Source organism: Urocitellus parryii, chromosome 11 (assembly GCF_045843805.1).
Source record: "Urocitellus parryii isolate mUroPar1 chromosome 11, mUroPar1.hap1, whole genome shotgun sequence".
NCBI classification, from domain to species: domain Eukaryota; kingdom Metazoa; phylum Chordata; class Mammalia; order Rodentia; family Sciuridae; genus Urocitellus; species Urocitellus parryii.
In genome coordinates, this window is record NC_135541.1 from 41,167,118 (window position 1) to 41,188,761 (window position 21,644).

Sequence of the window (21,644 nt, forward strand, 5' to 3'; positions counted from 1 at the left end):
ATTCTGAGAAAAATATAAAATTAGAAAAATCACTTAGTACATTCATACAACCTTTTTGAAAGAAACCATAAGCAACTTAATTTCCTAATACCCAAAGAAAACAGGATAAATGGCCAGCCATGTTTCCTATGCTGAAAGCAGATTTTTAGAAGTTCTAGTAAAGGAAAAAGAAGAAGTGGTAGTTCCCTGACATGAGATACCAAAGTTCATGGATGTTTCTCAAAAAAATTTCTCTCAGTACAAAGTGCCCACTACAGAGTAGATTCAATGAATACTTTTAAAATAAATGAATAACAAATAGTTCTATTAAAGAAATTAATGTACAGAGGAAGTTCTCTGGAAAACTCTTATTATATAAAGAGATGAAAAGGGGGAACCTAAGCAAATCTAAATAAAAAGGCCATGTGTAAACTTGAAAGACATGTCAAAAATGCTTTGATCAGTAAAAAATTGAGTTTGGGAAAAATATTAAGCACATTACAAGGTTATTTTAGGCTATACTCACAGAAAGAAAAACAAGCAAGAATATGTTCATGATGTTATGACTGGAAAAAAATAAGACTATTATGTTTCCACTGTACGAATGAGACAACCAGTGCCAAAAGGACATTGTGTATTATTTAATACTGTATCCCAAGGGCCTAGGACAGTGCCTGAAACACAGTAGGCATTCAAAAAATATTTGTTGAATTAAGAACTTTCAATTACCAAATAAAAAAGAACTAAAGGCCAAGTCAGATGAGAAAAATAAAAAGAACAGTGGAAGAACATCCCAGAACATTTAATAACCTTGAATGTAGAACCTCTGTCAATGCTTCTTGAGGGTTAGAGGATGGTGAATTGGCAATTATTGAACCCGGGGGCCCATGAAAAAGCAGACATCAGAAACAAGAATTAAATGCTGATTACCAGGAAAACTCTGGAAAAGATTTTTAAACAGCTGATTTGTGAGCCTTTACTAAGTGGAGGGGTAAATAATGGGTTTAGGAAAATTTAAGTCATAATAAAGAGATCTTCCCATAGATACGTCTGATGGGGATAACTGGCTAGAAACCAGAAAACTACACTAAGATTCAAATTATTTTATCCAAATTTAAGCAAGACATACACTATCATTACTTTTCTGAATAACAAGAAATATGGGTTAATTCTGGTAATAAATGTATCTGACTATGTCTGATATTTATATTTATTCCAGTTAAACATTTTATGTGGCAATTAACAGAAGAAAAGGCAAACTTATTGAAATGTTGATGATTAGTGGCACAAAGGCTAAAATGTGAAAAGTAGACCTGAATTTGAAAAGGTCCTGACACACTGAATCGATTTGAAAATAAAAATATAAAGTATAAGTCTCACAAATTCAAAAAATCAAATGTTTGAATACTGAATGAAGAGGCTTGGTTTATAGATGACTGTATTCATAGTCTAACATTTTCACAATAACAGTATTAGTTTTAATTTCTACTTCACAGAAGCAATATATAATGTAGTAAATTATATATTACCAGGAATATGGATTCTTAAGCCTTATTGTCTGGGCTTAAATCACAGCTCCAACACTAAGCATCAGCAAGTTACTAAATTGCCCTTTGCCCCTCAGTTTTCATCTGTAAAATGAGAGTGATAACATCAACTATTACAGAAGGTTTCTATGAGGATTAAATGATTTAATATATGTGAACTGTTTAAAACATAGTGAACTGTGTTAGCTATTTTAATTATTATTTCATAAACAAGAACAGGAGGTCTATCCAAGGTCACACAACTTGCAAGAAAATGATCTAGTGACATTCCTGGGTATCTTGTTTTAAAAGGGAATAGTGACAAAACTATGATCTAATCAGTGGGATAGGTATCTATAGGGAATGGAGAGGTCTTCTAGAAAAATTCAAGGCATTTGACTTACTTAGCAACCCTTATATTTTGCAAATTACACACACACACACACACACACACACACACATTTTTTGGTGGGGAAGGGTATTGGAGATTGAACCCGGGGGCACTTAACCACATCCCCAGACCTTTTTATTTTTTATTAAGACAGGGTCTCACAGAATTGTTTGTAGCCTTGCTGCTGAGGCTGGGTTTGAACTTGTGATCTTCCTGCCTCAGCCTCCTGAGTCACTGGGATTACAGGTGTGCACTATTGAACCAAACTAGTTCATATATATTTTAAGAGAAATAGTCACTTCCTGAGGTTACTTGTCCATATCTGGAGTTGAATGATCTCCTGTCATAAACAAGGTCCTTTTGAAACATATATTGGATCCCATGCTCACGCACCTGAAGTTTAAAACATTTGATTATAGCAACAAAAAAAAAACCCCAAAATTTTATAATTATTTTTAATTAAAAAAAATTTTAACTGATCCATCTAGGTAAATAATAGCATAATGTAGCCAATGGTCATTTGTCTATACATTTTCTGTCTGATAAGTTAAAACAATTAAATTTATATAACATAACACTGTACCTTTTTGTTGTCCTTGACACTTTTGAAGGTTTAACAGGTTTGCCCCTTTCCTCTTCTCTTCTTTTTGCCAACTCCTCAGCAGACAGATGCTAAAACAAAACACCAATTGTTATCAGAGTCCATCAACTACAAAAGAGGGAAAAGTAATAAAACAGTCTTTTAAAATCAATTTAAGAGCATGTGAGAATAAGATAGACTAAATTGACCTAAATGGGTCTCCTACTGGAGAATTTTTTTTTAATTATTTTAAATAAAACAGCCATATCAAATTGAAAATATAGTCCTCTGGATATGCCCATTTCAATCAATGGTTTCAATCACACAGGTTAAAGAATCTTAGAATCATCTGAGTCTTTTAGTTTCCCTAGTTACTAGTTACTAAGTTCTACTGTGCTGAATTTTCTTTCACAACTGGGACAGCACAGTGTTAAGATTAAGAACACATATTTTGTAGGGTGTGGTGGCACACACCTGTTATCAGCTCAGGAGGTTGAGGCAGGAGGACTGCAAATTCAAAGCCAGCCTTGGCAACTTACAAGGTACTAAGCAACTCAGCACAATTCTTGTCTAAAAAAACAAAAACCAAAAAACCATAATGGGCTGGAAATATTGCTCAGCAGTTAAATTGCCCCTGGGTTTGATCCATGGTACCAAAACCAAAACAAACCAAACAAAAAAAAAAAAAACTCAAAACAAAAACAAAAACAACACAGTTTCTAAAGGCTGAGAGTGTAGCTCAGTGGTAAAATGTTTATTTAACAAGCATGATGCCCTGGGTCCAATCCCAAACTCCAGAAGGATTCTAGAGCCAGAATGCCTGGCTCTGCTATTTATTATCAAAAAGTTGATTTCATGCTTCAGTTTACTCATCTTTAAAAATGGGAAGATTAAGAGTAATAATAACAATATCATGGTGTTACTGTGAAGTTAAGTGAGTTAATGTTCATACTTCACTAATTTCATCTTTATTACCAACCTTACACCTTAGCTGAGATAAGCTAATGCACCTTTTCCAGAATATACATATATATTTTAGTGTTTTCCATGTCTGCACCTTATCCACTTCCTCAGATAGGAATATTTTAATCCACTTTCAAGATGATTCTTCTGTTGATATTTTGGAACAAATACCACCTCTTCTGTGGAAACCTACCCTGATCATAAGTCTTTGAGAGGGCCTTATAATTCATGGACCAACCTTATGTAACTTGGCATAGGTTTTTGTCTTTCCTAACAGAAATATAAGTTCCTTATGGTAAGAAACCATGTATTACTTATTATTGTGCCATGTATTACTTATTATTGTGCCTTATTATTGTGTGTTCAGGTTAAAGTTAGGGCAGGAAATGGGGATTGAAGAGAGAGAACCAACATTTATCTAGTACATTACGCATGTTGGCTTAGTGAGTATCTAATACTAAGACTTCATACATATACTTCATTTCATTTACTTCTTACAAAAATCCTTTTGTGGAAGTACTATTATTCATGTTTCATAAATTTAAAAAAACACACAATACAGTGAGGTTAAGTAGTTGCTCAAGGTAACAAAGCCATTAAAAACACAATCATGTATTCTTTACATTCTACTGTACTGGCTATTTAGAACAAATTGTATATTTAGAACAGGATGTGCATGTGTATATACACAAACACAAACCCAGTTACTGCCTGTGTTTCTTTTTAGGAATTAGTAGAAAAACATTTCAATATTTGTATATCAATGTCTAATGTCTAGAAAACATCATTCAATAAGTATTTAATGAAATTAAACAGGCATACCAACTCTTTGACTGGGCATACATTCTTGAACTAGAGATAAGATGTACAGGGAGAGAACTGAAGTGCTGAAAATAAGTCAGACTCCTAATTAACTGTAGAAACAAAGCTTTCCATTTTGTGGCTTACTAAAACGTCTAGACGAACAAATTAACATGGGACTAAAGATATATATGTGTAAACACATGAAACAACTATAATATTATGACATTAAGATAGACAGATGTATATTGACGAAAACAGTTTTTATTGATAAGCCATGTAAAAGGTCAAAATTACCTCAAATGTTTGTCCTTCTAAGTCCTTTGCATCACACCAGTTTCCCCATGGATCTCGAACCCTTCGTCTCCTTGTTCGCTATGATGAGAATAAAATAAAGCAAAAGGTAACAAGATTAACTTGGAGAAATGATAGCACAAAACCAAAATAATAACTATATAAAATTTAGTTAACTTATTTATTTAAATATTATCATCTCTGATCATCAATGACTCACTAAACTTTATTAATTTATGTTCAACAGTTAGTACTCAGAAATACATCAGTAATTGTGAGCTATGGGTGAAAGCACTGGCAGGAGGTGAGGAGAGTAGGCCAGACGATGAGGCAGAGACATTGTTTGAAAAGAAAAAAAATCTGTGATCTTCTGTCCTTTACTTGCATTTAATTTTCACTTCTGTTTATCATTTGGAAGCTAAAAACCTAGGACAAAATTATTTTTAAGACCAGAAAGAACCACCAAGGAAATGGCTTCCCTTTATATGTCAGCTTTAGAAAGGGGACAATGAAGTTAATACAAGTAGTGAAAAACAGAATTTGTTGATATTACTAATATTCAGTTTTACAAACCTCAATACTGAGACCTTTAAGATGGATCAGCTATGAAAGGGCAGTATGACCCGTATCATTTCCAGAAAGAAAAAACATCCTTTCTTAATAGAGTAAACCTAGGTAGAAGTGGTTTGCAGCCTCAACAATGAGAAAAATAACTACTAGATAATACTTTTGTTTCCCCCATACATTTTACCTATAATCAACTTAACTTACATGCACAACAAGATTACCTTTTAAATTTTAAAATACAAAATTCACTGATTCTAAGAATTAAAGGTAAATGTTACTCCAAAAAACTGATTCTTATGGAGACAATTTTTAAAGACACAAAAATAATAGAAATGAAAGAGAAAAATAGACCTGAACTATATAGTTTTGTTTTGTTTTGTTTTCAGTGGTGCTAGGGATTGAGCCCAGAGTCTCCTAACCTAGGCAAGTCTCTACCACTGAACCTCATCACTAACCCCCTGAACTGTAAAGTTTTAAAAGATACATTTCTAAATCAAAACTAAACACCCAAAACCACTTTAACAAAACATTATGGCTTTGCATGTTTGTCAATGAATTTTGAGGATTTTACAGTTGGTTTTGCTTCATAAACCAGTATGAAACTGAACAGAAGCTAGAAAAATAAATGGCTAAGGTGAAGTGTAATAGAAAACATTTTCTTCCACTAAATGGCCATTTGTTAAGCAGATAAAGTAGGCATTCTTTACTAAACTGGTAAGGAGCAATGTAGAGGAATCACTTAGAAAAATGGCTGTTTACCATAGACTGCAGACGCTGGGCAAGCTGGTATGCTTCTACTGCATCTTTTCTGTCTCTGATTCGAACTTTATCAACTGGTTGTGGTCTATTATATACAGCCTGTTCTATTGGAGTTCAGGAAAGATAAACAATCTATTATTTTGTGAAGTTCACTTGTTAAAGAGGAAGACACATTTACAAAGACTTTAGCTGAGCAACAATGATTCTTATTCCATAATCATACATTTAATGTACTAATGTTATAGTTCCCAGATAAAAGTAATGCTATTATTAAAAGGAAATTTCAATAAAACGGATATAGGAAATCAGTATTTATAATTTTTGACTACTGAGCTCCCTTTGCTCACTTTGGCGGTCAAATACAGATCATTTTTCTTTTGTAGCTAAGGAAGCTAAAATGTTTTAATTTTCCTGAAAAGCTAATTTATAAATATAGGGCTTTGGGCAAACCAGGCCACTGAAATGAAAAAGAGGCTCCAAAGTAGACTGTAAATTCTCTGTGCACATAAAATAAAATAAAGGTGCTATGAGTTTTCTAGTTAGTTGTTTCACTTTCACAGAAAAGAAACAAAATGTACTCCTCTTAAATAAACCATGGGCTCTAAGATTCTAGTTACCTTATGACTATGCAACTATGGCTATTAGCTTTCTTCAAAAAGTTTTTGTCATGTCAATTCAATGAAAGGATGGAATACATTTTGAAATATGCCTATTCCTCAAATTTAAATATGGGGGAAAATGGGTGAAAGAACTTTCTTCCATTAAAATATTTTGGTACTTTTGATACATTTAAGTGTGGAGGCTCTAAAATTATTTCCTTTATTTAATCATTGCTAGATAGCATTTCTATCATAAATACAGTAAATGGTAGAGTAACCCTTACCCTAAATGCTCAAAGCCAGAAGTACTTCAGATTTCATACTTTTTTTAGATTTTGGAATATTTGCATCGAAATGCTCCAGTGTCTTTAACTTTTTAAGCACCATGTTGGCCTCAATCTGTATGCATAAATTTAATGGGCCATTAATAGAGTTTTCATAAAATTATTTACTTTTGCCTTACAAAGAACTATACTATTTCTATTAGATTATTTTTCCTTTAAAAACTATACCTTCAGTTTTCATTGTAGATCAAAAAGAAACAGTTTAATCAACAAAAATTTGATTTACAGCAAAATCATAATTATACATTTATTCCATAATGGTTACCTCCTTGAATTCTATATACTTAAATTTACTTAAATTCTAATAGTAATAGAAATTAATGGGTGCTATAAGGATACAAAATATTGAGTAAAAGATGTTGGATTTTTATTTTTACCACATCCAAAATTGATTGCTCCTATCAACTCGAGGTATGTATGAATCCGTCCAATACAATTAACATCCCCACAGTTCTTCAGGCCAGGACGTACTGAGGTCTTATTTAAGTATTTCGGTTTGCATATCTCCCTAATTAAGAGATGGAAATACAATTATTTTGGATAAATAAAAACATAAAAAAAAATTCTGGGAAAAACTTATATGAAATATTTTAAAATTTTACCCATTTCACTGTATAAAGTGTATAGCAAATATAATACATAACCCAAGTGTACTTTTTTCTAAAATCTTTAAACATCTTTAAGTGATGCAATAATTTACAGGTACCTGTACTGTGTTTTACAAGTACTATTCTTTTACCAATAAAAAAGTCAATATTCCAGTTATCCCAGGATCTTTAAGTTAGAAGGTTATTTATGTATTGATCCAAATTCAAGTATAAATCTTTGAAAAAAAGAGCACTTTGACAATATATTAAAAAAGATTTAGCATTAAACTTTTCAATTTTTTTTTTAGTGCCAGAGAATGAACCGAAGGCTTCCACACAGGATAGGCAAACATTCTACTCCTGAGTTCTATCTTCCTCTACACTTTTTCTAATTTTTAAACATATTACTTAGGTCAGATGTCTCTTAACTATTAGCTATCTTACAAATATTTACATTTTTATATTCATTTTAATAATGAATCTAATAAATATTAAGTTCTTACTCTCAGTGGAAACAGAAATAGATATTATAGGGGATTCCAAAGAATCAAGACACTCCCAAAACTCCAAACTCCCTTTCCTGAACTTCATAGTTTTTAAATGTGTATTTATTTGAGTAAGCTCTATAAAGTAAATAAAACACAAAATAAAAGAATGAAGAATAAGAAGATATATTAGGGTGGTCAGAAGCCTCTCATTTTCCTGCGCAGACCTGAATTGAGATGAGAAAGCAAGACTCTCCAAGATCTGGAGGAAAGCAAGATCTAAGACAGAGTGGTCAAGGCCCTGAGTTGGAACTGTAGAAACAGTGAGTCAAGACTCCAGACTCTGAAATCATCTTCACCTAGTGTGATCTAGAACAAATTCCTTATCCTCTGTGAACCTAACTTTTCTCATCTGCAAAACGAGGACAAAATTGTCAAGAGGATTGCGGATAGCTTAAATATAATGCCTGACATTTGGTAGAAATTCAGTTAACTGTATAGATTATTGTTTTAATAAAAACATTCCTCTAACCAGGGAGTCAGTTACATCTACTTTTATGGAAAGGATTTATCTAAAAACAAATTTAGCAGACTTCTTTTTATTTTGAAAACTTTTAAGTCTTCCTTTCTTCTTTTTTTATTTTTTAGTACCACCTCCAGTCCCTAACCAAAATTTCAGTTCTGTTGAAAACATTCCTTTTTGCTTTCACACTGTTCTGTTAAATTATCATATTTAAATAGCAAAACCAAATTGGTTTCAAGAACTAAGATAAATGACTTAGTAAACTACTGCCATATCATTTATATATCTATGTAAATTATTCTGCCTCATATGGAATCCAAAATGCAAAGCAACAATTTGATTAAACAAATATTAAGTATATATTGATGATCTTCTTATAAACATTTTATTTATTTATTTATTTTGGTACAGGGGAATGAACTCAGGGAGAGACACCCAGCTACTGAGCCACATGCCCAGCCTTATTTTGTATTTTATTTGGAGACAGAGCATCGCTGTTGCTGAGACTGGCTTTGAACTTGCAATTATCCTGCCTCAGCCTCCTGAGCCAGTGGGATTACAGGGGTGTGTCAACAGGCCTGGCTCATATAGACATTTCAGAAGTACTTATTGTTCTGAAGTCCTTCAATTTTGGCTACCCATCTTCTTATTTCCAAAAATAAAAGTAAAGACCAATAGAAATCTCATTCCATTGGTCTTTTAAAACGTAAGGGCAGAAATGTAGCCCAGTGATAGAAAGTTTGCTTGGCATGTACAAAGCTTTGGGGCACAATCCCTAGCACTGCAAAAATAAATCAAAAAGGGCTGGGAATGTTGGTAGAGTGCTTGCCTAGCATGCTTAAGGCCCTGGGGAGGGAGGGAGGGAGGGAGAGAGGGAGGGAGGGAGAGAGGGAGGGAGAGAGGGAAGGGAGGAAGGAAGGAAAGGAAAGGAAAGGAAAGGAAAGGAAAGGAAGGAAGGAAGGAAGGAAGGAAGGAAGGAAGGAAGGAAATAAATGAATCATCAAATAAGTAAATATACTTTTAAAAAATAGTGTCAATTAGGTAATGTAGAATAACAAAAAGACTTGGACTAACATCTTTCATAGTCACTGGCTGGTTGTGTAATCAAAGACAGGCCTCTAATGGTCACCTGATCTCAGAATTATTCTTATCACGTAAGATTATACCATCTGTCTTTTTCACAGTATTACGGTGACAAGTCAAATGAAATAAAGGAAAGCTTTCTGTAAACTGCAAAACACCATGTAAATGCTAGGAGTTGTTCCTCCTCAATATTCTTTACTATGATAGCAACACTAGCCAGAAGTTGTACTTTTAGCACTTTAACCAATTGAAATGATCATGAGGCAAGAACAAGAACAAATCCTCCTGTTGGAATATGGCTCTCTTTGCAAGCCAAATAATGTAATACTGTCTGTATAAAATGAAGACATCTGATTCAACAAATTATTTGTTTCCTTTGATAACATCCCCAGGATATAGCAGAAAGTTACTGAAACAGGATAGAAAGACCTGATAAAGTGAAAGAGAAAAACAAGGGACCCTGCTGAATCCTCACCCAAGGGCCCATCACCTGGAAGCGCTCTGTAAAGTTGGCCATATACAATTCAATATTCTTGAAACAATAACAGCAAACTGAATATTTAGTGATGACTTAACTGATAAGCTACAAACAAAAAATTCAAAATATTTTTGAGTATTTAGGCTAATAAGATGAGAAGTATTTTGTCTTGTTTCCTATTCCATATTAATTAAAATATACTGACAATTTAGAAGGTAACTCCATACATTAGAAAATTCCTGTATCCTGATGAAGGTAGATGATAAGAAATACCTTATTATGCAACAAGTTCAAACTGAAAACATTTAAGACAGCTATTTAGGAAAACTATTTATGCAATCTAGCTACATTTAACTACAGTGTATTCCTCTGTCACCTAAGTTTTCCTTCTTTATACTTAAGGTACATAAAATTTCTGAAAAGAAATTCTCTGTGTACATCTTCCCAACACTGTCCCAAGAAGTTGCTTCTTAAAGGAATCATCAGACCTTTTCTTTCCAGGCTCCAACACTCTGAAGAACAGATGGATTATGAGAGCCATAGGTTACAATGTTTAGCAATGCTTTTAAAAAAAGATCACTATGAGAAATGTTTAATCTTTCCTCCTGAAATGATAATACATGTGAAAGCTCTTTGGATCACTAGCAAAATTTTAAATTCTACATAGGTCTAGTTAAAATACTCCACAGAATATCAGGTTTTCAAGCAGCATCCAAAATGTTATTCTTACCACTGATCCAAAATGTAATTTCTAATTTTCAAATAGCGTTCTGGTGTTTTAGCTTGGCGTCCCTCAAAAAACTCAGGAATTGCTTGTTTTTCTTCTTCCTGAATAATATTTCTATCTATTTCTACTTCTTGTTCTGGTGGCTTAAGATCTTCTTCCTCATGGCTTTCCTCCACCATTTGGCAGGAAGAATGAAAAAGCATTTCATTATCACTAAAATCTTTCTGAATTTCACAAGGCTCTGGAGAAGGACACTGCCTGGAGTCATCTATTCCATTTCCACCTTGCTTGTCACCATTTTTAATCAGTTTATTGCATTTCTGATCATTGACTTCAGCTGAGTCATTTTCATTGTTGCTCTGTTTTTTGGTCCATGATGTAATTTCTGAGCTTGAAAGTGTTTTCATCTCATCTTGTTTTATATTCTGAAGATATTCCCTGGAAGATCTGCAAAAGAGAATTTCCTGGCTTCTGATTTCTTGACTGGATTCATGTGTTTTACTATTAGGAATGTCTAACAAGAGACCACTGCTACAATTCTTATGTGATGTCTGAGAAGCCCACTCATCCACCTCATCTGTGATGTCTACTTCTTCATCATCAGACAACTTTTCAATTTTTACAGCATTTAGGTTGGGATCAGCACGTCCCCTTAAACATGATGGTGTCCATGCCTTTGTCCCTTTATCTTCATTTTTAACCTGATGATCACTGTTGCTCTTCTGATTTGGTGTTTCTTTCTCTGGACTCCATTTTACCTTATTAAAAATCAGAATAAGACACCCATAATATTAAGGTTTTAAAATTTAATCAACTGACAATAAATAAGATATAATGGTACATTAGACCTTCACTGTGCTTCTCCTTAATGTGTTTAAAACTGCTTTTTAAATGTAAAAGATCAACATTTTAAATTCCCATATATGACTCATGATTTGGTACTTTTAAAATAATAATGATCTATATAGAACTACCATGTATTTATTTTCAGTATTAAGTTTAAAATAGGCTTGAACTAACCAGAGACTAAACCAACAACTTTCACGTTAAGGTGTTCTATAAGATATTAAAAATATTTATAAAAGTCTACTTTTCAAAATGACAAACACAGCTGATCATTTCTTATGATGCTAAAATAATCCTCTACTTGGGAATTTATGTCACATATTTACATTCAGTAAGTTCAATCCATCTTTCATTCAACTATAGAAACTATTTTTTTGCAGGTTAACTTAATGCAGCTTCAATATTACAGAGTTTATAATGTTAAGCCATGGTATTATCTTCCACTCCTGATAATACCTGATAATGTAAGAAAAAGATGAAAGTCAATGAGTAAATATGAATTGAAATGAAAGTTTTTATATATAATATTTTTGGAAAATCCTGTAAATGACTGACACATCCAAGAGATATGGTAGCTCTAAGTAAGAGATAATAGCTCCATTGTCACAAAAGAATCCCAGGATCATGTAAAGAACAAAAGGGTACCAGGGGGAGGAGGAGATTTGGACATATAGCCTCAAATACCATTAAAAATCTTCTTATTTATTTGCAGCCTACTACATTTTAAGGTTTTCTGTTTGTTTTGCAATTCTGGGAATCAAACATGGGGCCTCATGAATGCTAGGAAGAACTTTACTGAATGAGCTAGATTCCCAGCCCTCAGCCTCCTGTTTTTAATCTCAAAATTCTGGATGAAATTTTGCATTAAAGTTCATAAAATTCTAATGTCTGTTATAATATAAATGTATCCTTCCACCCCACATTTATAAGTACAACTGATACTCCAACTTATTCCACATATTCTAATGTAAGAAGCATGGTATAAGAATAATCAGGTGAAGCTATTTTTCTGTTCCTTATTACCTCAACCTTGATAAACTACTTCAAGTTGCTTTTGTTAGTTTGAAAGAAGTAGCAGCTAATTACTATACAATGAATACCTTCCATTACTTACCACCTATTCCCAGCTAACACCAAGACAAATATTGTATCAAGTTAGAACACATTAGTTACATTAAAACACCAAATTTCACTCAGGACATTTCCAAATTTTATATACTTGCATATTTAGAGCTCAAGCAAAATATGTTAAAAAGTTCTAAATATCAACATTACACAGCTGAATATAGCACAAATTACTTGAAAGATTAAGGAATTATATAACTATGTCTTTCTGAATATTACTTATTAAAGTTTTCAGAAAGTTCTCCACAAAATTTATAAAAACCTCGTTACTATTAAATAGATTCCAGAATCATGTTAGCATTTATGTCCTCTAAGCTGTAATAATAGATAAAAGTCTTTATAATGCAAATACTTAAAAAAGAAGAGATATTGTTTAGAGGAACACAAGACCTCTAAGCCTCTCTTAGGAATAATCCTTGCCTTCTAGAATGTTTTGGGGTAGTTAATATTTACCCTTAAACTATAGAAAATTAGGTAGTATAGTATATAAATACTATTTAATAGCAACAGTTAAAAAACTAAAGATATGCTCTAACGTGTTTAAAGTCAAACATGCATAGTGTTTTATGAGGTTAAAATACTTTTAATATAAAACTTTAAACAATAAGACACTAATACTTATATATTTCTGGTTACTAATTTTGTTCTGCTTACCTTATTTTTAAAGTATTGTCTGGCATAACTCTTCACTTGTAAAACACTGCGACTTCCAATCAGCTTTGCAATTTTGGTCCACCTTCGACCAAATTTAGCCTGCGTTATCAAAATGGAAAAAAATTGCTTTTGATTAGCTTACTTATTAATATTTTAAGCAATGGCAAATTTGAAAAACAATTAAAACTATCTTTATCTATAGACTAAACCAAACAATGAAATCCTCCCTATAGACTGTGCTCTTTCAAATCTAAAAGCTCTCCCTTGAACCTGGACTTCTGAAAACAATCCAAAATAATTTTAAAAATCATAGAAAATAATAATATATATGAAGATCCACCACTTGTGTTACCTAACTGTATACATTCATACTGCACACTACGATGTTCCAAAATCTACAAGATATCTTTTAAAAATAAGTAAGTGCTCAAAAAGGAGGTAGGTGAACATTGGACATTTAACATGTTTTGCACTAATCACAAAATTTTCAGAACATCCATTGTGCCCCACACAGACACTTTTACTCTATACAAGTATCAGTGCAATGACTTACAAGTTTGAATCACGAATGAATTATACCTGTATCTAATGCCTCCCTCTTAGTGTCAAGGCTGTGCACCTGCTAACACTGAAGCTGTGGGGAAAAAAAAACTGGGAACCGGAGGGAGCTCCCATGTTTTGAAGTACAGAAAGGAACACATACAATTTTATACAAAAGGGATTTTTAGGTATCAAGTATAATTCTCATTTAATATGTAAATCGTCTTTATAATATCACCACACTGAATACGTTCTACTTCTCAAAGTAGCTCAACCATTTCAATTTTTTAGAATTCTTATAAGAACAAACAAACACAAAAAAGAAAAACCACCCAAAACTCAGGGAGGTAGAGAGGCAGATCCACAGGTCAAACAGTCACGTCTTATCAGTAACAAACAATAACAAATCATCTTCAAAGATCTGACCTGAATGACAAACCTTAACTTATACACTTATTTCTGATATTCATTAGAAAATCTGACATGGACAATTTCTTAAAACTGAAAGTACTTCTGAGAAAATTGTTAGTAAGTATGAATTAATTACTAAAGATCAGCACTTAACAAGGAGCACTGGCATAAGCCTGTAATCACAGCAACTCAGGATGAAGCAGGAGGAGCACAAGTTCTAGGTCAGTCTTAACAATTTAGCAAGACCCTAAGCAACCAAGTGAGATCCTGTCTTAAAATAAAAACCTAAAAAGGGCTAAGGTGGTAAAGTGCCCCTGGGTTCAATCCCCAGTACAATAAAAGAAAAAGAGATCAGCACCTAGTTGAGACTAACTTACTGAAGAATTAGTTCTCTTTTTTTTGTGTGAGTGGGTAGTAAAAGCAGTTAAATAACTTGATAGCACAGAATAGTAGATCTAGAGATCTAGATAAAAGTATATCACTGGGGACATCAGAAATTTGGACAACATGAACACTGGAGAAAAGATACTAATGAGAGTAGCAAGGAAAACATGCACCAATTTCAAAATAAAGGGACAGTCCACTGCCAAAGGAAAATAAGAAAAAACCTTCCTTAGTTGTTCAGTATCACATAATTCCCTTCTTGTATGCCTGAGAGAATTCAGTATATATGCAAACTCTGTTTTTTGTTTATGAAAGCATTCTAATTCAAATATCTCTTAATGCAGATAGGTAGATTTCTACATATCTCTATATAAGTAAATACATATTTGCTTATAAATGGACAAAATATCTTAGGAAGGATATACAAAGATGACGACACTGATTACTTCAGAATTGAAAGGGAGACTTAACACCCTATAACTAGATTACTTTTGACTTTTGAGCACACAAATGCATTCCCATAACTACCAACAATGTCAACAATTATCAACCAAAAAATGGTTGAAAACAAACTATTTCACACATATGTATATCTGATCTTTATAAGGGACAAAACATAAAAGCTGTCAGCAGACTAAAATAAATTACTGGTTAATTAAAATTAGACTATGATGCAACGGACTGAAATACCAATATAGGAAAAAAATCACCAGTACAGGGAAAAAACCCTCAATATCGTTTAGTATTTACAGAATTTATAGATACCATGGTTTTAACTAGAAAAGCAAAAACATTTTATTTCTCATCATCTATAGAAATGTAAATATTTCAAATTGCATTTACAAATCTTAAATAATTACACAAATATTATATATATATAATTTCTAAAGTAATTTATAAAATACAGAGTAACAAGTATCTTAAAAGAAAATATATAATCTACTCTTGTTAAAGACAAATTTCCTGAACATTTTTGTTAAAAATTTCTTCATATTAAGGAATATTTTCAGAAATGAGCATACATCTTTTCCCCATTATATAATCTATGCATTTTTAAATAGATTTCAGTGAAACATTCATACAAAAGAATGTTTTGTATGAATTTATTTTGTATGAAATTATTCTGGTCTTCATATCTATGCATAAAACATTTGCCTGTGTACATAGTGGCAAACAGTTTATTAAAAAACAACTCAGCTGATCACCCAGCTTAACACAAAGTTTTAGACAACTAAATATTTTACCTTTTAATCCAGAGAGTTGGTGTCATGTATACAGATAACAGCACAATTTCTTGGATTTTACTAATACCCCAAAAATGTTTATATCAAAGTACTGATTCAAATCTATTTTAGTACCTTAGTTAAAAGGAATTCTCTTGTACTACACTATAAACACCATTACTCTAACTACAGAAAAACTCAAGTTGTTAAATAAATTTAATTAAAAGCTCTGGTCTCTACGGTTTAATCTTATAACTCTATCAGTATTTGCTTTTAGAATCATTTTTACTATAAATTAAAAATTGCTCTATTTACCAGCCCTTGTTCAAACAGCTCTTTTTCTTCTATCGTCCACTTTACTGAGTAACTGGCTGGTTTTGTAGGAGAGTGTACCCTGAGGGGAAAAAGAGGAATTGCAAAAAAATTTCTGAAATGGAACATTCCTTATGTATGCAGCTAAAGATTATAGATAGCCATGGGCTAAAACGAATCAAAGAATTAAAAAATAAAACAAAAAAAAGAAGGCTACAGCCTCTAACTAGGGGGAGAGATTTACCCTGTCATGTATCTCTACTATGGATGATACAAACCCCAAAAGATATAATCCCCAGGTTTGAGTGAGGATAAAACTAAAGACATCAAAGGAAGTCAATGTAATAACCAACAAAACAGCCCTCTTAGAATGAATACAAAGCAGCAGGTGTTAATACATTCCCCAATCCTAAAGGTATCTAAGAATTTATAATGATTCCAGAAATATCTCTGATTTAATTACTGGGTAAATCCATATAAATACTGAGTCAGAAAAGAAGTTGCAAAACCATGGCATTACACTTACTGCTTTTAAAATCATTTTAGTAAATTAAAAATAAAATGCTGATGAAGCTAATTCACTCAAGTCATTGATCTTTCTATTAATTTCACATTGTTATTGTTCACTCCACAAAATACAAACATCAAAGGCTGCTCAGTGGTCAGGTTCTTGCACAATTACCACTATGTAAATTATATAAATCCATCTTTATTTTTATACTGGGGATTGAATACAGGGGTATTTTACCACTGAGCTGCATTACAGTCTTTTATTTATTTATTTTGTTTGTTTGTTTAAATTTTGAGATAGGGTCTCACTAAGCTGAGGGTCTCACCAAATTGCTGAGACTGGCCTTGAACTTTCACTCCTCCTACCTCAGCCTCCGAAGTTGTGTAGGATTATAGGCCTGTGCTACTGGGCCTAGTAATCAATCCATATTTTAACCAACTATATACTTACAAGTTTATAATGCTAAATAATTTTTTTACTTACAAGTTTATAAATGCTAAATCAATATTTTCCAATTATTGGGAAAAAATATTTGTAAGATAAAGTTTCTAGATAATGCTTGAAAGCCATAAATCCAATTAGATTTCTGCTGAAAATTAGTTAACACAGCAATAGAATTCAAGTTAATATACAATGTATTAGGTAATAGGTTTCTTAAAATTTACCCATAAATCTCTATGAATCTATCTTTCCCATAATTTGATGAATTGCCTCTATGGGTCACAAAAGAAATTCTAGCTAATAAATATCAACATACTTATGGCATTCTTACATCTGTACTAGAAACTCTGTTTTTATATTTATTTTGTTTTTTCATCAAGAGGGCTTTTCCTCAAGATAACTATAATTTTTGAAAAATATTCCATAATTTTAAATGATCAGAAAGGTTTTAAAAATATAAAACAGAAGTACATACATGATTTTTGCTGTTTTCTGCAGACTGCACCACATGAAAAAAAAAATAAGGAAGCTTGAGAAGAAATTTCTAAAAATGCATTTGTATGTTTAACAGTTTAAATTGATTTTACCTGTTCGTTTGTTTTTTATTATCTTCCTTTTTATCAAGCCAGAATTTTCCTGGAAGTGATTTTTTAGATAAATAATACCTGTATGATTATTAAGGACACTTTTAAAATAAGATTAATCTCATAAAACTTTTGTGTGACATATAAAATTGGCATTTATAGACTCATGAAAGTCATACTTTGTTTGACTTGGAAAACTTGAAATTGGCAAAACCAATTCTGAAAGCCTCTTCTAGGTCCGCAAAAATTATGGTAAAAATATCATACCTCAGTGTTGTTACATGTATAAATTATATGTAATATCACACAATGCCTGCACAAAATGTGCTACGTAAATGCTAATTTCTCTTATCTTCTCTATTAGAAGTGAGAAGAAATAGCCTTACTGTTTAAAACTTCTTTTCTAAAATATACGGGGAGTATAATAGATGAATTAGATTGGTTGTCTACAGTAATTTGAGAATATTGTTTCCATATTTCTAAAGATAACAGAGAATAGTTCAGCATTCCCCTCTACCCTAATGAAAAGAACACTGAGATCAAATCTACAAAGGATCTCCCTCTCTCAAGTTCTTGAAACTAGCCTATTGCAATACTGTCATTAATCCAAACTACTATTTACTTAACAAATATTTATTGACTACACACTGCACCAGGTATTATGTTAGGTACTATTGAGTTGAGGACAAAAAATATAAGCAGACATTATCCCTGTCTTCTAAATGCTTACATATAATTCTCCTCTCATTAAAATTTCTGTTACCATTTCTTAAGTAACTACTTCAGAAAGTAGTGTTCATTAACCTAGAATTCTACTGTTTAATATAGTGGCTACTAGCCATATGCGACTCTTGAGCACTTAAACTCCATAACTGGCACAAACTGAAATGTTTTCTAAAGATAGAAAACACAGGGTTCCAAAGATTGAATATGAAACAAAGAATGTAAAACATTTCATTAATAATGTTTACGAAAAATATTTTAAATGATATATCATTAGAATTATATATATAAATGATATATTATCAAAATAATTTTATCTGTTTTAAATAACTAGGGAAATATTAAACTATATGTGCTTCTCATTGAATAGCAATTATTTAGGCTATAACTGCAATGTTTGGGAAATGTTAGAAAATAAGAAAGTCTATAAGAAGCTAACCTTTGATAATTAAAATCAACACAGCAATAATTGGGATGAATTAAAAATAAACCATAATTTATTAGACTTTTAATCATCTTTATAAGTCATATCAGAAATCATTTTGTTCAACCTTTCCATTTAACATATAAGAAAACTGAGTCTCAAAGAAGTTAAATAACCAATATCACACACACACGAAAAAATGAGGACAATAAATCAAAGGCATTTCTGTGTATCAGTGACAAATCCTCTGAAAGGGAAATGAGGAAAACTACCCCATTTACAATAGCCTCAAAAAAAAAAAAAAAAAAAAAAAATACACACACACACACACACACACACTTGGGAATCAACTTAATGAAAGAACTCTACAATGAAAACTACAGAATGTGAAAGAATACAATGAAAACTACAGAATGTTAAAGAAAGAAATTAAAGAAGACCTTATAAGATGGAAAGAGTTTCTCTTGCTCTTGGATAGGAAAAATTAATACTGTCAAACTGACCATACTACCAAAAGCACTATACATACTTAATGCAATTAGATCAAAATCCCAATGTCATTCTTCATAGAAATAGAAAAAATAGTCATGAAGTTCATCTGGAAAAATAAGAGACCCAGAAAAGCTAAAGCAATCCTTAACAAGAAGAGTGAAGCAGGTGGCATCACTATACCAGACCTTAACCTATACTACAGAGGAACATAACAAAAACAGCATGGTATTAGCACCAAAACAGACTTGTAGACCAATGGTACAGAATAGAGGACACAGAGACTAACCCATATAATTACCGTTATCTTATATCAGACAAAGGTGCAAAAATGTTCATTGGAGAAAAGGTAGCCTCTTCAACAAATGGTGCTGGGAAAACTGGAAATCCATATGCAACAAAATGAAATTAAATCCCTATCTCTCACCATGCACAAAACTCAACTTAAAGTGAATCAAAGACCTAGGAATTAAATCAGAGACACTGCATCTATTAGAAGAAAAGGTAGGCCCAAATCTCCATCATGATGGATTAGGCTCAGACGTCCTTAATAAGACTCCAATAGAGTAAGAATTAAAATCAAGAATCCATAAATGGGATGGATTCAAATTAAAAGGTTCTTCTCAGCAAAGAAACAATCACTGAGGCAAACAGAGTACCTACATTTTGGAACAAATCTTTACCACATGCACATCAGATAGAGCACAAATCTCTAGGATATATAAAAAACTCAAAAATCTCAACACCAAAAAAAAAAAAAAAAAAAAAAAAAAAACCCAACCAATTAATGGGCTAAGGAACTGAACAGACACTTCTCAGAAGAAGATATAAAATTAATCAACAAATATATTAAAAAAAAAATGTTCAACATCTCTAGCAATTAGAGAAATGCAAAACAAAACTACTCTAAGATTTCATCTCACTCCAGTCAGAATGGCAGCTATTAAAAATACAAACAACCGTTAAGTGTTGGTGAGGATGTGGGGAAAAAGGCACACTCATACATTGCTGGTGGGACTGCAAATTGGTGCAGCCAATATGGACAACAGCATGGAGAAACCTTGGAAAACTGGGAATGGAACTACCATTTGACCCAGCTATCTCACTCTTCAGTCTATACCCAAAGGACTTAAAAACAGCATACTGTAGGGACACAGCCACATCAATGATTATTGCAGCACAATTCACAATAGCTAAACTGTGGGACCAATCTAGATGCTCTTCAGTAAATGAATGGATAAAGAATATGTGACGTATATACAAAATGAAATATTATTCATCATTAAAAGAGAATAAAATCATGGCATTTATAGTAAATGGATAGAGTTGGAGAATATAATGCTAAGTGAAGTTAACCTATCCAAAAAAATCAAAAGCCGAATGTTTTCTCTGATTTAAGGATGCTGATTCATAATGTGGTTGGGAGGTGGGCATGGGAGGATTAGGACAAAGCGGAGGGAAGAGAAGGGAGGAGATAGGGGATAGGAAAGAAGGTGGAATGAGGTGGACATCATTACCCTAAGTACATGTATGAAGACATGAATGATGTGACTCTACTTTGCATACAAGCAGAGATACGAAAAATTGTGCTCTTTATGTGTAATATGAATTGTAATGCATTCTGCTGTCATATATAACAAATTAAAAATTTTTTAAAATGAGGACAAGAGACTAGTGGCTGAGGCTGAAACATAGATAAGTAGCCACAATTCTGGGGATAAAATATTCATTCTACAGTATTTGCTTTATGTTTTGTACTTAGGATTCTTCCCACAAAACACCTGCAAATTATAGAGTAAAAAGTGAAAAGAACTTTTACATACTATAATTTTGAATCCTTAGAAAAATGAACCTCTTTTAAGTTTTAACTCTGAAAATGGAAATTGGCTTTAAGGTTATGACTGACTTAAATATTCTATAGTTTCAATTCAGTACTCACATATCACCTAAGTGTTGGCTGACAACAAAATTCTAAAAAATATTAAGTTGGATCTCAGACTAAGCAATAAAACAGAACTTGAAGAATAAAATAAATGCTTTCTCATAGATAGAAAATATTGTATTACATGATAGCTGTCTGTAACCAAGTAATACCCATCTAGGAACTAGAGTACTCTCATCATTTTTACATTGATTTTTTAAAACTGAAACCATAAATGCCCCTATAATCACTAAAGGATACTCTTCTTCCAACAACATTTTCTCAATGACAGCTCTGTTCTCTTCACTGATGGTGCTATCAAGAGTCCAAGGCTATTAAAAAAAAAAAAAAAGGAGTAAGAACACATATT

At 32.3% G+C, this 21,644-nt stretch overlaps 1 protein-coding gene across 2 annotated transcripts in view; it reads right to left on the minus strand.

Moving 5' to 3' along the window:
- The window catches only part of Mysm1 (Myb like, SWIRM and MPN domains 1), a 41,756-nt gene that overhangs the window by 14,382 nt on the left and 5,730 nt on the right, over positions 1–21,644 (minus strand). Inside the window, exons 3-12 of one of the 2 annotated variants that reach the window (XM_077791273.1) lie at positions 21,536–21,606; positions 17,721–17,798; positions 17,609–17,632; positions 16,185–16,263; positions 13,312–13,410; positions 10,690–11,444; positions 7,181–7,311; positions 5,861–5,964; positions 4,538–4,615; positions 2,480–2,568 (exon numbers count right to left, since the gene is read on the minus strand). In XM_077791273.1, the coding sequence (XP_077647399.1) occupies positions 2,480–2,568; positions 4,538–4,615; positions 5,861–5,964; positions 7,181–7,311; positions 10,690–11,444; positions 13,312–13,410; positions 16,185–16,263; positions 17,609–17,632; positions 17,721–17,798; positions 21,536–21,606 (1,508 nt within the window). The remainder of the gene's footprint in view (positions 1–2,479; positions 2,569–4,537; positions 4,616–5,860; positions 5,965–7,180; positions 7,312–10,689; positions 11,445–13,311; positions 13,411–16,184; positions 16,264–17,608; positions 17,633–17,720; positions 17,799–21,535; positions 21,607–21,644) is intronic. The other variant, XM_077791274.1, reaches the window with a different exon arrangement.